Here is a 14,982-nt window from a genome sequence, read left to right on the forward strand (position 1 = left end):
CAGGATACCCCCTGCAGTTGGATTACATAAATATTGGGAGCAGTGAGCTTGGAGAAGAAATGCACCCATCTCACTTTATTAAAAGTAGATACATCTAATTATGGTACATAATTACTCATTAGAGTGATATTCAATAGCTAGCATTGCAACTCCCTACCCAGAAAATAGCAATGCTTATGGAAACTATTCTGTAGGGTCCTCATTCCTAGGGGTCAGCTTAGCTTTGCTTTTCTGATTTTGCCTTCTTTCATTTTTTGTGTGAATGTCATACAGGAAAAAAAGCCCTAGAAAAGTGGAACTATCTATTAGAGCCTAATTAGCCAAGTAGAAATCACTCATGTCTGCTGCATTAGGCTCAAGAGCTTCTTGAGCTGCTTCTCCATACCTACAAACCTGACTGGTTCCTACAGCTCTTAGACAGGACCTGGATTCCTGAATACGTGTAGGAACAGGGACTGCCTTCTCCCTCTGCTTGGCCACAGGCTGAGGAAAAAGTGATAATTGAAGGTCATTAAGGCAGTTGGAACCAGGCGGCCATTTTTCTCATTAAAATAAAGTGTAACACTAAGACATGATTTGCTACTGTGGTTCATGCATTAGTAAGTTAGATAATTGCTGCAGCACTCGTCATAATGGAGCACTGGATTGCCGCTGCGCGCACTTTGCTGAGTGGTAGGTTACACATCAAGCAGCCTCCTAGACAGGGACTAATTGAAGAGCCAGGTGTTACACTTTGCCAGAAGAAGGAGGCTGGCTCTAGATGAAGCAATTACATATGTAGTACTATATTGCTAAAAGAAGTAGTGCTTATTTCTTGCATGCCAAAATGCTACAACTTCTACGCACTTTGTATATGAATGCTGGAGCTGTTAACATACTGGTGAGCTCTGAAACAGCATTCCCAAATCAGGGTTCTGTTTCCAGTGGATGAGGGCAACATAATAGAAACAAATTTCTGAAGAAAGTAAGTCTTTCGCTTTCTCAGGTATTCACCTTCTTGTATGTGTCTGTCAAGAGAATCGCTGCCTTCTTAGATTTCAAATATCTCTTCCATGTAGGGGATCCAAGAGCATAAGCTGACTGTTTTTAAAGGGCTAAGCATCAAACTATTTCCTGAATTATAGATGTGTTTATGTTGAAACAAATGCTTTTGTTGCAAGGCATCCCCCTGCTTAGACTTTAGAAGTCATCGCATGCTACACCAGAATGAGGGTTTTTTAAAACGAGCTGCCTGTCTTCTCCATTCTCTGGATAACTAGATACATGTGTACTCCATAGGATAGATTGTCTTTTTTTTTTTTTTTTTTAAAAGCAGTCTGAGAAACAAGAAACTGCAGCCGAGACTGGAATGTGGCACCTTATAAATAAGGCAGGAGACAAGATGCACTCTGATGGCCGAATACACTAAGGTTACTCAGCTCTAAGCCTGCCTAATCACTGAAGTCAAATGTAATTAATTTACTGGTGTGATCAAGGCCTGAGGGAGGGACTGTTCCCCTTTTGCAGGAACGGCTCCATACATGGGCCAGGAAATCCCTTGGCCAAGGTGGGGGGTGTTGCTCCAGTGCACATGTACAGGGGATGAGAGAATACCACTCTCTGTGGGCACCACCATGGGCAGCGGTGCTGGAAGCATGCTGGGGAGGCCCCTGAGCTCTGGTACCTGCGGAGGATCTCAGGTAGGCAGTCCAGAGAAGCGTGGTGCCATGGCACAACTTGGAGTATGCTTAGCCATGGTCACTGCTTTGCTGGGTAGTCCATCCCTCCCAAGCCAGCTTTTACATACAATTAGAGGCGAGAAACTGCCCAAGTACTTGGCGTACTTTTGGGCAGCCCAAGCCAAGTGCCGAGCTGCTGCAGTCTGTCTGTACTGGTAACTCCTCAGCAAAGGCTGAGACATCCTGACTCCTACAGATATTCTGTTCACCCCAAGAGCTGGGTGCAGGGCTGGGTTGTAGCTCCTCTTGAGACATTTCCACAGCGCAGCCATGAGCTGCATCCTGCCCTTCCAAAGGGAGTTAAAGCACTGAAGCTCGAGACACATGCTCCATATAAAATTCTGGTCTTCATCAATATGCTACCAAATCACTTTTAGCACGTTACTAAGTTGCTGTTGCAATCAACAGATTTTGGCAGGCAGCTCATGGGATTTTAAAGCTGTAGCTATCCATTACTAAGAAAAATAGTTGCCTACATTGTTGTTAAGAAAGCAAAATGGGAAGATGAGTACCACAGTGAACCCTGTAATACTGTGTCCTATAGCTTCACAAGTATCCAGAAAGGCACAGGTATATGATAAGCTGTTTCCAGGACTGCTGAAATGACTGAAGATACTGACATTTGATGCTTTAGATTAATTAGGAAGCTAATAACCCAATGTCGCTTTGGCTCAGATTCAGTGAGGAAAATAAAGAGAGGAAATAATGTCTAATGAATGGAAAAGAATAGGTATAATGGAGATAGAAATGTTACTTTCAACAAACTTAAACACCATTCTTCTAAAATACTTCTCCATGGATGTTAGTCTGGAGCAAAAGAAGCAAAAAGCGGGGGTAAGAAAATGACAGACCTCAAATGGATCAGCACAAGGAACTGCTTCCTTCTTGGAGTACATGAAGCGCAAGGACAGAATTGTCCTTGGAGTCTTTTCAAGGCATCCAAATTCCCAGCATGTCCATACATTTCTTGAGTACCATTAAACTCCCAGCAAGCTTAAAGCTACCAATGTACCTTGCCCATTTCATAGCTTTTGCCCAGAGTCAGATCATCTCAACATGCTTTTGATATACTGGAAGGGTCAACACATAAGCATACCACACAGGAGGCATCTGGGATGGCTGAAAGGAAAGTAGCCACCTTCTAGGTGAGGTTGTGCGTTAGTGGCTTTCACTACCATGTGTGTCACTGTCACAGCAAAGACAAAGACAAAAATGAGCAAAAGAGGCCATTAAATACTACTCAAACAAACCTCCCACAGCTACACCACCAGAAAAACCATGTGCCCCATCTATTCATGCACAACAGCATCAGCTCTGCAAATACAGCTGGGAAGATCAATGGCAACAAAACATCAATTTTGTTCTATTTTCTTTAAGTCTATGATGCTTCTATATGACAGTCCTCATGTAGCAGGGGACATCCTGTGTAGTCCGAATCCAGGCTACAGCACCATGAGTTGAGACTGAGCAATTCTACTGCTGCTGGGGAAGAGCAAGGGTGACAGGTATCAGTAAAAAACATCTACAGACATCTTAAAGTACTAAAACACAGACAAGCCATCACATAAAATGGTGAAAGAGCCACTGGAGTCTGAGGCCTGTTTTGTAACAGACAAAATTTGCCTTGAACTCTTGTCTTACGAGTCACTCAGCCTCACACCTCACAATATTGAGAGATGCTATAATTAGTGAGAAATGTATGACATCGTCATGTCTTGGATAACACATAGAGATACCTCTAGCATTGAAACATGAAATAATAAGAGTAACTGATGCTATTAAATAACAAAAGTAAGTTTATTTTATCAACATTATAAATATTTTCTTTCCCTCCGTTGAACTCCAAAATGAGATAGTAAAACCAGTACAATGGAACAATTCAGAAGCTCCTCAGTTCTACTGAAAAGGGTCCCCTTTAATAACAAATTAAAATGGAAAATGACATTTTGTCAGTCCAGCAACCTCAGTAGCTGAGCATCCCTAGGTATTTTGTCATTCAAATGGCACAATTCTAAGTGTGTGCACATATGTGTGTGTGCATCTATATATATGCATACTGATATTTATAAATATACATATATATAGTAATATACACACATAAATAGACACAGCCACTGAACAGACACTTCTAGTAAATCAAAATGTTTTACATGTAATTTAAGTGGGTTCTCAGCTGCACACTGAAATTTGGGCCCTGCACAGTGCAGGCACAATGACACTGTACTAACCTGGACCCCAAGTGCTCAACAGATTCAATACGCACGTGGCACCTTTAACTGCTGCAGAGTCTGCCTGCTTCTGGTGGCTGTCCAAAATCAAGAATCCCATTGCACTTGAAAAGGGGTAAGGAATAATCCTGCAGCATTCTGGCCCCAAACTCCTTCCCTCAGTGAACCAACTTCTGATATGCCTGGCCGTGTGTGAGCCATTGCAGAAAAGAATATACATGCTCTGTTATCTACAAGTACAATACATCACCAGTATCTAATGCATTATGTGTGCAGTGCTTTGGGACGCCTTGAATATTAAAGGCACTACATACAGCCAGCTCCTGTCCTATCTCCAGTGCTGGGGTTTATTTTCATCATCCAGTAACTGCCTCCTACTGAGCACACAGCGCGGGCAGCTTTCCAGAGGCACAACAGGCTCACTCTGATCATCGCACTCCAGCTGCCAGGGAAGAAGGCAAGCCAGACTCTCTCGTGTGCTCTAAGCTCCTTTGAGCAGTCCGAATGGCACAAAGGAGCTCAGGAAATCTGCCCGTCCTGCCAAGCTGCTCCAGAGCCAGCCCCTGCTGCAGCCACCCCCCAGGCACGAGGGATGTCTCACTGAGGGGAGGACCACTGGGGACAGAGAGGGACCAGACCCAGCTCCCTTATCATAATTCACATGTGGCCTCTGGAAGCTACCTGTGATTAGAGCAAGCCTTTACTGCTCCACCTGTTTCATGGGACTAAAGGACCAGGGAGCTGCAACAGGCTCACTGACTGTCCTCTGCTCAGGCCCCAGTCTGGCCTCAGCACAGGACAGAACCAAGCCCCTGGTGTCACTGAAGCTTCCTCCGTTTCTCACATCAGTAAAACAAAGCAAAAAGATAAAACTGATACTAATATAATTCTTATTTTTGTCAAATATATAGAAGTATTACAGTAATGTCTTTCCTCACAGCTGAGAAACGATGCAAGACCTACCATGAAACCACAGCATGAGGATCCTCCTTGTGGAAATTTCACATACACCAAAATTATACTCTTGATTTTTTATTTTAACAGTTGCCAAATTCTGTTCTAATATAGAGAAATATTATAGTAATGTGTTTCCTCACAGCTGGGAAATGATGCAAGGCCTACCATGAAACCACAGGGTGAGGATCTTCCTTGTGGAAATTTCACATACACCAAAATTACAGTCCAATTTTTTATTTTAACAGTTGCCAAATTCTGTTCTAATATATACACATACTGACCTTCACCACAAGCCCCTGGATGATTATCAAGGGAAGGAATTTGGCTTTCATATTTTATTTTTTAAACAAGAAAGGTAAAGACAGAAAATAAGACAAAATACATTTCATGTCGCCATTGATCTATAGATTACAAATATATATAGTTTCCTTCCAGAGGAAGAAATACTAAAGAAATATTTTGCTCGTATCAAATGAACTTTTGAAAACAGAAAAAAATAAAAAATATATTTTTCAGCTCCTCCCTCCCTGCCACAACAATCACTCTTGTTTTAAAAAAAAGAAAAAGAAAAAAGAATCACATTAATTTCATTTCCACAACTTCTACCAAGGAAGAAAAACTTATCTGAATAATGACCTGAGTTATTTTCATGGTTTCCAAACTGCATGTAATCCCGATGATTACCATCTACCAGAGACCTATACCTAGCAAGGCGCGTGAAAACAAACACTGGTGGATCTTTCAAAACAAAAAACAAAGCAAAATTCAAAACTCTATTGCAAGAATTATGCCAAAAGTGGGCCGTGAGAGTTTTCATGGGAACTGGTCAGACAAAGTGGAAGTGGAAGCTCTGCTATTTCTGGCAGCTGAGTTGTCCGTAGTGATTGAAAACCTGAAGGTGAATATTTTGTGTATGCCTGTGTGTATGTGTGTTTGCTTTCTCTTCTTTTGTGGTTATAATCTTTGAGGTAAGACAGAGAACAGAGAAGTACAGAAGACACACCTGGCCTTTACAGTGGCTAAGCAACTTTACGTTTCTGAGCCTATAGTGGTTAACGAGGCAAAGAGCTGCCGCTTGTCCTTCTCCAGTGGGATAGCCTCTCTGAAACTTTGTTCCCTTGAGGAATCAGATAGTTTACAGGTTCAGCCAAAGAAGGTTTTCCTGTTCGCAGTGTGACTGGGGCAGTGCTCGTTCGTTTGTTGACGGCAGCAAGCCTAGGCTGACCGCTGATGTTCTAGGTCTTCTTTCTACCTCTGGCCATAATGCAAAGGGGACTGGGTCCATAAGTCAGTCCATCAGAACCCCCTCTGTCTTGCACAGATCTCTCCCCAGTGTAAAATCCATCTTTTCAAAAGTAAAAAATAGCTATCAACTTTTAGGCAGGCCTGAAACCTGAGCAGAATCGGATCGGTCATTATACACGCAATGGTGGCGTAAGAAACCTTACTGGTAACTTTCTGCTCTGCCATACAACGTGGTGTATCCTGTATAACTCCTTTCCATACAGGTGACTGTCTCATGAGGATACTGTAACCATATACCCAGCAACAATAAGGAGGTTAAAGTTTTGTTACTGCTGTAAATCTAACTGTGCCCTACACCCTGGGAAACAAGGCAATAGGCAGAGTCCTCTCCAAAAGTGAGAAAACTCCCCAGTGATTGATCACGGAGGATGCAGCTTCCGAGAGGACGGCAAGGGAGGGAATGCAGCCAGTAAAAATGTTGGGTTTTTCCTAAGGGCATCCAGAGCTCCTCAAATTTTTTGCTACTGCCTGACCATTTGTGAAGACTTAACACAGAGATAACAGGTACTATTTAACTGATGAGAAGTGAGGGGAATGGGAGAATAAAAGGAATGCAGGAAACTGTAGGGATGGAGGAGGGTCTGGTTGGGTGTTTTAATGTCCCAGTTAGTTTGGTTCCCCCACACCCTCTTTTCTCTTTCCTTTTTTTTTTTTTTTTTTAAATAAATTGTACAGATGAACATGGGAGAAGTTCATGCTACTTGCTGGAAGCAATAAAGGTAAATTTCCGTGGCCCATGGATTCCACAGACCTTTGAGTGTCCCGCCTCATCCATCATGGGCTAACTTATGGAACCTAACTGTTCCGTGGCAAGACTCAGTAGCCCTTAGAAACTGGTGGCATGTCCTCAGGTATTTTCCACGAGAGTGAGAGACACGTTCATTCCATCAGCTTCTTCCTCATACAATGCCTGAGTGTCTCAGGTGCACCCTTGTGATTTCCAAGGATCCTCTTCGATGTTTTCAGACATCAGACTGCTGTCTCCAGATCCTCGTGGGAAACCATTTGGTAGTTTTGTCGACTCTCCAGGTAGGAGGCCAGATCTGGGTCACCAGCTTGCTGAGCCCTGTCACGAGGGGTCTTACCCTATAATAAAGAAACATGAAGAGAAAGTCTTGTGCTAACATATTTAGAAGAACAGACGAAAGCACGACCCACAGAAATTACTACAGGAAGGACAGAAGCAAATTTGGAGAATTTACTTATTTGTTGTACAAGTTGGTGTTAAGTCCAGTTTTTCTATCAGAGTCATGAGATTCTGAAGATTTTCAAAGTCCTTGTGTGGTTTAGGACAAATCATGCAGTTTTGCAGGGACATGCTATTTGATACATCACATAGAAGGGCTCACATGCTGGAAGGAGCTGATTTTTCATTCTAGGGCTACAATCCCTATGTGAATGAATATGACGCACAGTGCTGTAGCTAACACTTGAAAAGTGCACTTCACAGACTACACACTTTGCTAAGGATGTGCAGAAAGAGATGCCCAACATTTGAGATGAGTTCAATGTGTCTCATTCTATCTCAAGTACAAAACATTCTTCAGTGCATCAATTTGCTACTCCGTTATCTGAGCTACCTTACATGTACTGTTAAATTGGACCACAAGTCTTGACCCTAAACTATGAAAAAATATTGCAAACACATTAATGTATCTCCACAAAAACACTCCAGCTCCTTGGATACCTGGGCAGAAGATGATTAACAAGTCAGAAGCCACTTGTCTGGATTTCAGCTGTTGCAGAAATTATCTTTTGCAACGTGCAGTACTCTCATCTGAAAGAGAGATGATCTCTCTCCCCCTTATAGGCTACCCCATACAGCATAGCATGGTAGGGATTGTTTTTAATTGTCTTGCTGCAGCAAAGGTGCTTCTGACTCTGGAACCCAGAGATCCAGCCACCTCTCAGCTGCTGACCACAGGATGCTTATGTTCAGAAATGCCAGAGGGGCAGCTTCTGGACCATGTTCCTAAGTGATCAGATTGCTGTATTGACAGAATATTCCTAGGGTTTAACTCTGCTCAGACTTCTTTCTCAGCCAAGCATACACTGAGAGAGGGTTGTGGTTAGTGTCACATCAGTGAGCACAGGGGCAAGCAAGGGCAAAAGAAAATGGTTAGCCATCCTCACAAAGCAAGTCAGCCACAATAATCAAGCCTCACAGCCCCTATGCAATCACAAACCAAGGCTCCACCAGGTGGTCCTTGCCCACAGGCCTCTCTTTTGACCACACAGGAGGAGGAGGCTGCTGTGCCATGGAGATGCCTCATTCACACCCAATGCACCGAATAGTTTGAGGCCAGGCTCTCACTATGGTGAAGACAACCCACGTTGGGGACTGAAGTCTCTTGTACTTGTTTAAATCAATACAGTTTTCTAAATAAAAATAGCTTGTTTAAAAAGAGCTGCTCTTGGCACACACGAGGAAGCCTCAATCATGCGAACAGCAGGGACGGATGCTGATCGGTCTCGCTTGGCTGCAGTATTTTATAACTGGTTGATGGGGCTGGGTTACCTTGGAGTCCGTCTTTCTCAGAGAGGCTCCCGCATCCACCAGGAGCTGGCAGATGACGCGATGGCGCTGGCAGGCTGCCTTATGTAATGCTGTCTCACCCCTAGACCAAAGTACAGAAACCAGCAGTGAGACACATCACACCAATGTACATTTACGCAGTATGAGGTGCAGAGGACAGACAGAGAAGGATGCTGTATTTCTGCGAGGTTCCCTCTTGCTGGCAGAGGTGGACTTGTGCACTCTCTCCCTTAGCATCTACATCCTTTGACTCAGTAGGAAAGCCTGCAATGCACAAATAGCAGACGAAGAACTTCTGAGGGGTGGGAAAGAAACATGCACAGGTTTTATGTATTCAAAGGACTGAGTGTCACATTCCCATCCAACCACCAGTTCTGCTAACTGCTGCAAAGACAAACTAGCCACCTTCTTATTTCACAGCAGGCAAAACAGCAACAGTGTTTGTTTCTTCCTGCAATTTCTTTCCCCAACCTCATTCTTGGACGCATCCTAGAAAAATCCTGCCCATCAAAGCCATGACTGGTGCACTTGCTGCCCTGGTTCCGACACCCTGCTCTCTTGGATGTATGAAAGCAAGAGCTGTGGGGTTTTTTTTCCACCACTGGACTGGTGAGCTACTGGGGAAGCTTGAGCACATGCTTTTCAAAAGAGAAAGCTGTGTAATGGGAGCAGACTTATTGCAAAGCTCCTTACTCAGACTGGGGCAATGTGTAACAGGGTTCTGAGACTGACTGTAGTACCGAGGGTAAAGAAATCTATCTAGATATGCCTAGGAAGAGGAGGAAAGTATGCTTTGAGTGGGTTGAAAAGGTGTCCTTAATACCAGTGTCCAACAAGTAGGGCCATTACATAACCTCCAAAATAACAAATGACAAGAAATATGTGTAGTAGGACAAATCTTGCACCTACCTACCCAGAAAGTGAGAGTGCATAAAGGAATTTCAGCCCCAGTCCTCGACAGGGCAAGTTGAAATATTAATAGGCAACCTTGTAATGAATCTGCCTCTGCTGCATGAGAACTAGATTCAGAATGGGATACTATCTGATTTCCCCCTGAGGATCAAAAGACAAATTCAGGCTGCCAGTTACGGCTTGAACCTTCCCTTTTCAAGAGCTAGAGGTAGAGGGACCTTTGTAAAGGGAAGCCCTCATAGCCATGTTCACTTGCACTTTATTTCAGTGGCTGTGCTATGCTACTGGATGAAGAGAAACAGGCAGTCCATCCAGACTCCATCACCCCTGGACTGCACATGTGCACCTTGTGCAGAACCTTTCTGGTGTTCTCTGTTAGCAGAGGAGGGCACTGTTGGATGAGGAATGGTATGTTTAACCCCTCTGAGAAAGGTGACTTTTGCTTCCCATATATTCCACACACTTCCCAGGATTATTCATTCTTCCCTTACATACTGTTTGTGACACCTCGATTATACAACAAGACGTAGAGCAGTTGGGAATTGGAAAGTCTTTTTTTTTTTTTTTTTTTAATAACAACAGAGGTGATTGAGGTTCTAACTACTTGAGAGAAATCTTCAACTGCACAGGTTGTGGCCACTTGGGACAGCTGAGGCAGAGCACCCTGGATGAATCAAGAAGGGACTGAAGAAAAAGTGTAGAGCAAGAAAAGTAATTTCCTGACTTCTGGAATTTACTCTTCAGGTTGGTCCCTCAGCAACTGGATGCCAGAAACATTGAAGCACAATGCAGGATGTGTATTCCTTGAGAAAGATTAAGGAGGCATGGGAAGGAATAGAGAGGAAGTCCTTTATGGAATTCAAGAAACATTAATTTTAGGGCAGAAAGCCACATATGAGGTGGTGGTTGTTTGGGTTTAGGGGGACTTTTGTTTGCTTGTTTGTTTTTGAAGAGCTGTGCCATTTTACAAGCTTTTTTATTTGAAAGTTTGCACTTGAAAAACAGGAGAAGTCTGCTAGGCTAATGCACATAATGTGAAGAGCAGGGTAGGTTGTACTTACGTTTCACTGTCTGTCATGTCCAGTAATTCAGATGGACCTGCAAAAGACAGTCAGGTATGTCATATAGCATTTGTCTGCATGACTAGAAGAGTACGACTACCAGGAGAAGATTCCCGGTGCAAATAAGTAAAAGAAGCCAACTGAAAGCTCAATTTGCACAAATATGCTGAACTTCAAGGTAATATTTGCTTGCGCAAGCCCTTGCACTAGCAAAATTCTGAATGCACAGTCACTGCTGGAGTATCAGCACCAGGGAGTAGCAGCCTCTAAATTCTACTGGGAATGAATATTCATGGAGTTTATTTTCTCACTCTTCACCTTGCTCAATTAAGTGGTTCACATAAGTACAGTGCATTGAAAATGCTGATATACTGGAAACCTTGATATATTGCAAGTTAAAATCTATTGTTAGTACTAGAGGGAAAATGTCATTAGGAAGTTGAAATTAGCCAAATTCCATCCTGAATGACATCCCTGTGCTACTCCATTTAATAGCATTATACAGAATGTAGATCAGGGTGGAATATTCCCAGCGGTCTTTATATTGATATGCAAATCCTGTACTCTACTGGTTAGCAATGATCAGGAAAGTAAGATTAAAACAAACAGAAAAGATTTTTGTTAAGTGGGACAAAATAATGCATTTATACTAATGTTCTTTTGTCCTTGATATTCACTACAGGCAGATGTTTATAGCAGCAAATTCCATCACTAAATTACAGTGATATGGAAAGGCTAGGATCTGGATAGCATTTGAAATGAGAAAAACTTTTCTCTTTGCAGTCTGTCGTCTTCTTCTCTCCACTGCTCTGGAGCGTAGTGCCAGGTGGTATGGGGCAGTTAGCAAGGGGAACAGTGAAACTTTACAGGAATTTTCCTTCCTGTGCATGAATGTTTCTCTTCAGCACACTTTGAACTTCAAGAGTCCTCAAGAGCTTACAGCAAATCTCACCTGAAACTAAGGAATTTCACACTACTTGCTTACAAAGGCCTACACACAACCTCTCTACACTCCTTTCACTCTGAGTGTGTGTCAAAATGGGTCAGAGCAGCCTGTCTCTCCCTTACTGCTTTTACAACATACACAGGCAGTATCATCAGGGGCAGCCAGCTGCCTCAGCTCCTGGAGCTGCAGGTAGCTCCTTCACTTCATCGTCTGTCATCATGGGAAAGGGGTGGTCAAAAAAGTAGCATGCTTAGTCCCCAGTGCACAGGGCATTGCATACCTATCATGGCAGTTCTCCAAACTCATTAGACACTGACAATTTTTAATGCACAGCACCCTGACTCTACTGCCACACATCCCCATCTCCGCACTTGGCAGTTATGTGTTCACTCCTCCCTATCAAAAAGAAGAATCACTCACGACCCCTGAGCTCCCATAAGCATGAAGAAGGATACAGGGGGCTAAGCAGGGCCCCTTGTTGAGAGGAAAGAAAGATAATGCCTGAGAAACTAAAAAGAAAAAAAAAACACATATGAAGAAAAAGACTCCTTTACATCCCCAGGAGAAAATCATGTTCTCTCAAAAACAGAGGCAATTCCCCATGGCATGCCACATCCCAGTGAAAGGTAACCAGGAATGGCCTGCAGTGTGTTGGAAAAGACCCTGCCAAGTAAACTATTATTTCTGTTCATGGATGGGACAAAGAAGGTTGTGATGCAAAGGTGGAACAGGGTGACTGGGCTGGCTGCATTAAACATAGAGGTACTTGCCCTGGTAAGTGGAAAAAGGCATTAAAATATTAGGAGGAAGGATGGAGAGAAGTTAGAAGACTATGACCTGAGAGGGAGGAGAAGCTGGGGCAGAGTGGGTCTGGAGAGACAGGAAGCCAAGGGTGAAGGAAAACTGGCCTGGAGCAGGAAGAAACAGCAAGGCTGGGACAGAGGAGCTGAGTGCTGAGGACTGAGCGGGCAGCCTGTGAGTACAGACCTGAGGAGGTGCCAGGTACATCCCGCCTGCGTGCGAAGGGTGCTCTCCTGGATACTGTCCCAAATAAAGCATTTCATGGGTGTGCCCCGACTCCATCCCAGTCATACATAAGGGCCAGATATTGGGGTTAATCGATTAGCAGCACAACGCGGTACCAGGATTCATTCATTTCATTCTTTCTGGCCTATCTCTGAAGCTGGAATGTCCCAACTCACACACAGCCTGAGCTGTGCCCTTTACTTCTTTATTTTATTTTCACTTGTGCTTCTCTTAAACCATCTCACGCCCTCCTCCTAATTCCCTTTCCCCTCTTTTTTGGACCTCATTTTTACATCAGTCTCCCTGGCGCTGCCAACCGACCATTCCAAATCCCCCTCTGCCCCGGGACAAAAGCTGCACAGATGTGGGAAGGGCTGGCACTGGGAAAGCTAACGGCACTGTCATCCTGACCCAGCAGGGAGGCGGCTGTTTTACTCCGGGACAAGAGGCAGAGAAAGAAAAGGGGACCAAGGCGCAGAGAGAGAGAGGACAAAATAACCCAATAGAAATCCGGAAGGGAAATGCATGAGTGAGATTTCTATCAAGAAAAACAGCAGGGGGGGAAATAAAAACAAAAGATAGAAATGTGTGGAGAGGTGGAGGGAGGAAAAAAAAGAGAGAGAGAGAAGGAGAGAGCGCGACTTGGGGGCTAAAGAATGGCAGGATGGGGACGGGGGAGGGGGGGTGGGGAGAAGCTCGCATGAAAGGAGCTGAAAAGCATGACACACTGAGGGGAAGCCCAGCTGAGATCACTCTCTTTCCTTAACATCTCCGATAGACTGTCTGTGTAGAATTATTAACTTTTTTCCTTCTCTCCTTCTGCCCCCTTTCACTCTACCACAGCCCCTCTCCCATTTCTCAGGAGGCAAAGCAGCCTGAGCTGGGGACGGGAGGAGGGAAGGGAAGGAGATGCTCAAGAGCAGCTGCCCTTTAGCTGAGCTCACTACAACATAAAAGAGAGACTAAATGACCATATTTCAGAGGCATTTCCAAAATATACAGCACCATGCAGTCCGAAAGGCCTCCAGCCCACAGCATACTCTGCCCTCTCCAATGGATGTGGTTACAGCTACCCACAGGAGACCCACAGCTATTAACCCCTGCCAGTCCCTTGTCCTGTCAGTCCTTCATAGAACTGGGGAAGAAGGGTATTTACTTTAAGCAGTAATGTTGGACATTATCAGCATTTCTGGGTGTTTATCTGTCAAAACCCTCTTTGTTTAAAAATTTGATTGAGGTTGTTATCTGGGGGACAAAACTGGATTTGGTTCCTTGCCTTCAAAGAGGGAGTATTTTTAAAATAATAGTAATCTGCAAAGTCAGAACTATTTCAAGCCTTTCCCCAACTCCACAGTCCTCATTTTTACCTGATGTGAAGATTAAACGTCTGGTTTTTACTGCTAGTATCTTTTAGCTCAGAATTTCCACTGTAACATAGAGGGTAGCTGGGTTATAGGAGCATGCCTTCCATTGTAACTCTCTCTCAGCCATGTTGACCTAAAATTTGGTAAACTTGCAAATTAAAATAGACTATTTTATACCTTGTGCCTTCTAGGAAAACTAAGCTGTTTTCTGCTTAGGCCCCTCACAAGTGCCCACTACCCTAAAACATTCTGCAAATCTAGACATACTAGCAAATGTCAGGCAAACTCACTCTCCTTCAGTGTTGCTTTCTGATGACTATTCAAACTTTGTCCCTGACATACATCTCTGTTGCAGCAAAATTTGCTTTCCAAAAGCCTTCTTTGGAACTCCTGAATCTGGTCAGGATGCAAATCCAAACTCGCTGATGGCTCTTCACTGTTGACTTTGCAGTGCTAAGAGTAACGAAAGCATCATCTTTCTTACCAGAGGATGCTATTTAATGGAGCAAGGACACTGAGGTTTGAGGTCACAGAAATGTTCAGGATGGGATGCTCTACTGACTGACACTTCCATCAGAAGTCCCCACCACAAACTCCTAAGGCAACTGTAAACATCTTTCCTCTCTTCTGTTTAAAATTAAAATACCCTAGATGAATTACAGAATTCTTGCTTGTCTTTTGAGCCATTAGAGAAGACAAGGAGAAGGCAAACGGAATGTCTTGTATAATGGTTATAAATTCTAAATAGTTCACAACTGCCAGATAAAGACTCCAAGCCAAGTTTGATTCCAAATACAGATGATGATTTAGGAGGTCCTTTTTCTAACGGAGCTTCTTAAGCCTTCCTTAATTCTGTTTGTGTTAAGCAAGTAAACAGTTAACTCTTCTCTAATGTGTATGCATTAGGGTGTGAGACAGTTGCTGACTGC

At 43.6% G+C, this 14,982-nt stretch overlaps 1 protein-coding gene across 2 annotated transcripts in view; it reads right to left on the reverse strand.

Moving 5' to 3' along the window:
* Positions 1–7,177: 7,177 nt before the first annotated feature.
* DGKI (diacylglycerol kinase iota) overlaps positions 7,178–14,982 on the reverse strand; it is a 227,521-nt gene continuing 219,716 nt past the window's right edge. For both annotated transcript variants that reach the window (XM_050915190.1, XM_050915189.1), the window contains 3 exons: positions 10,718–10,754; positions 8,727–8,826; positions 7,178–7,294 (listed from right to left, as the gene is read on the reverse strand). In XM_050915190.1, coding sequence (XP_050771147.1) covers positions 7,178–7,294; positions 8,727–8,826; positions 10,718–10,754 — 254 coding nt within the window. The remainder of the gene's footprint in view (positions 7,295–8,726; positions 8,827–10,717; positions 10,755–14,982) is intronic.

Source organism: Gymnogyps californianus, chromosome 1 (assembly GCF_018139145.2).
Source record: "Gymnogyps californianus isolate 813 chromosome 1, ASM1813914v2, whole genome shotgun sequence".
NCBI classification, from domain to species: domain Eukaryota; kingdom Metazoa; phylum Chordata; class Aves; order Accipitriformes; family Cathartidae; genus Gymnogyps; species Gymnogyps californianus.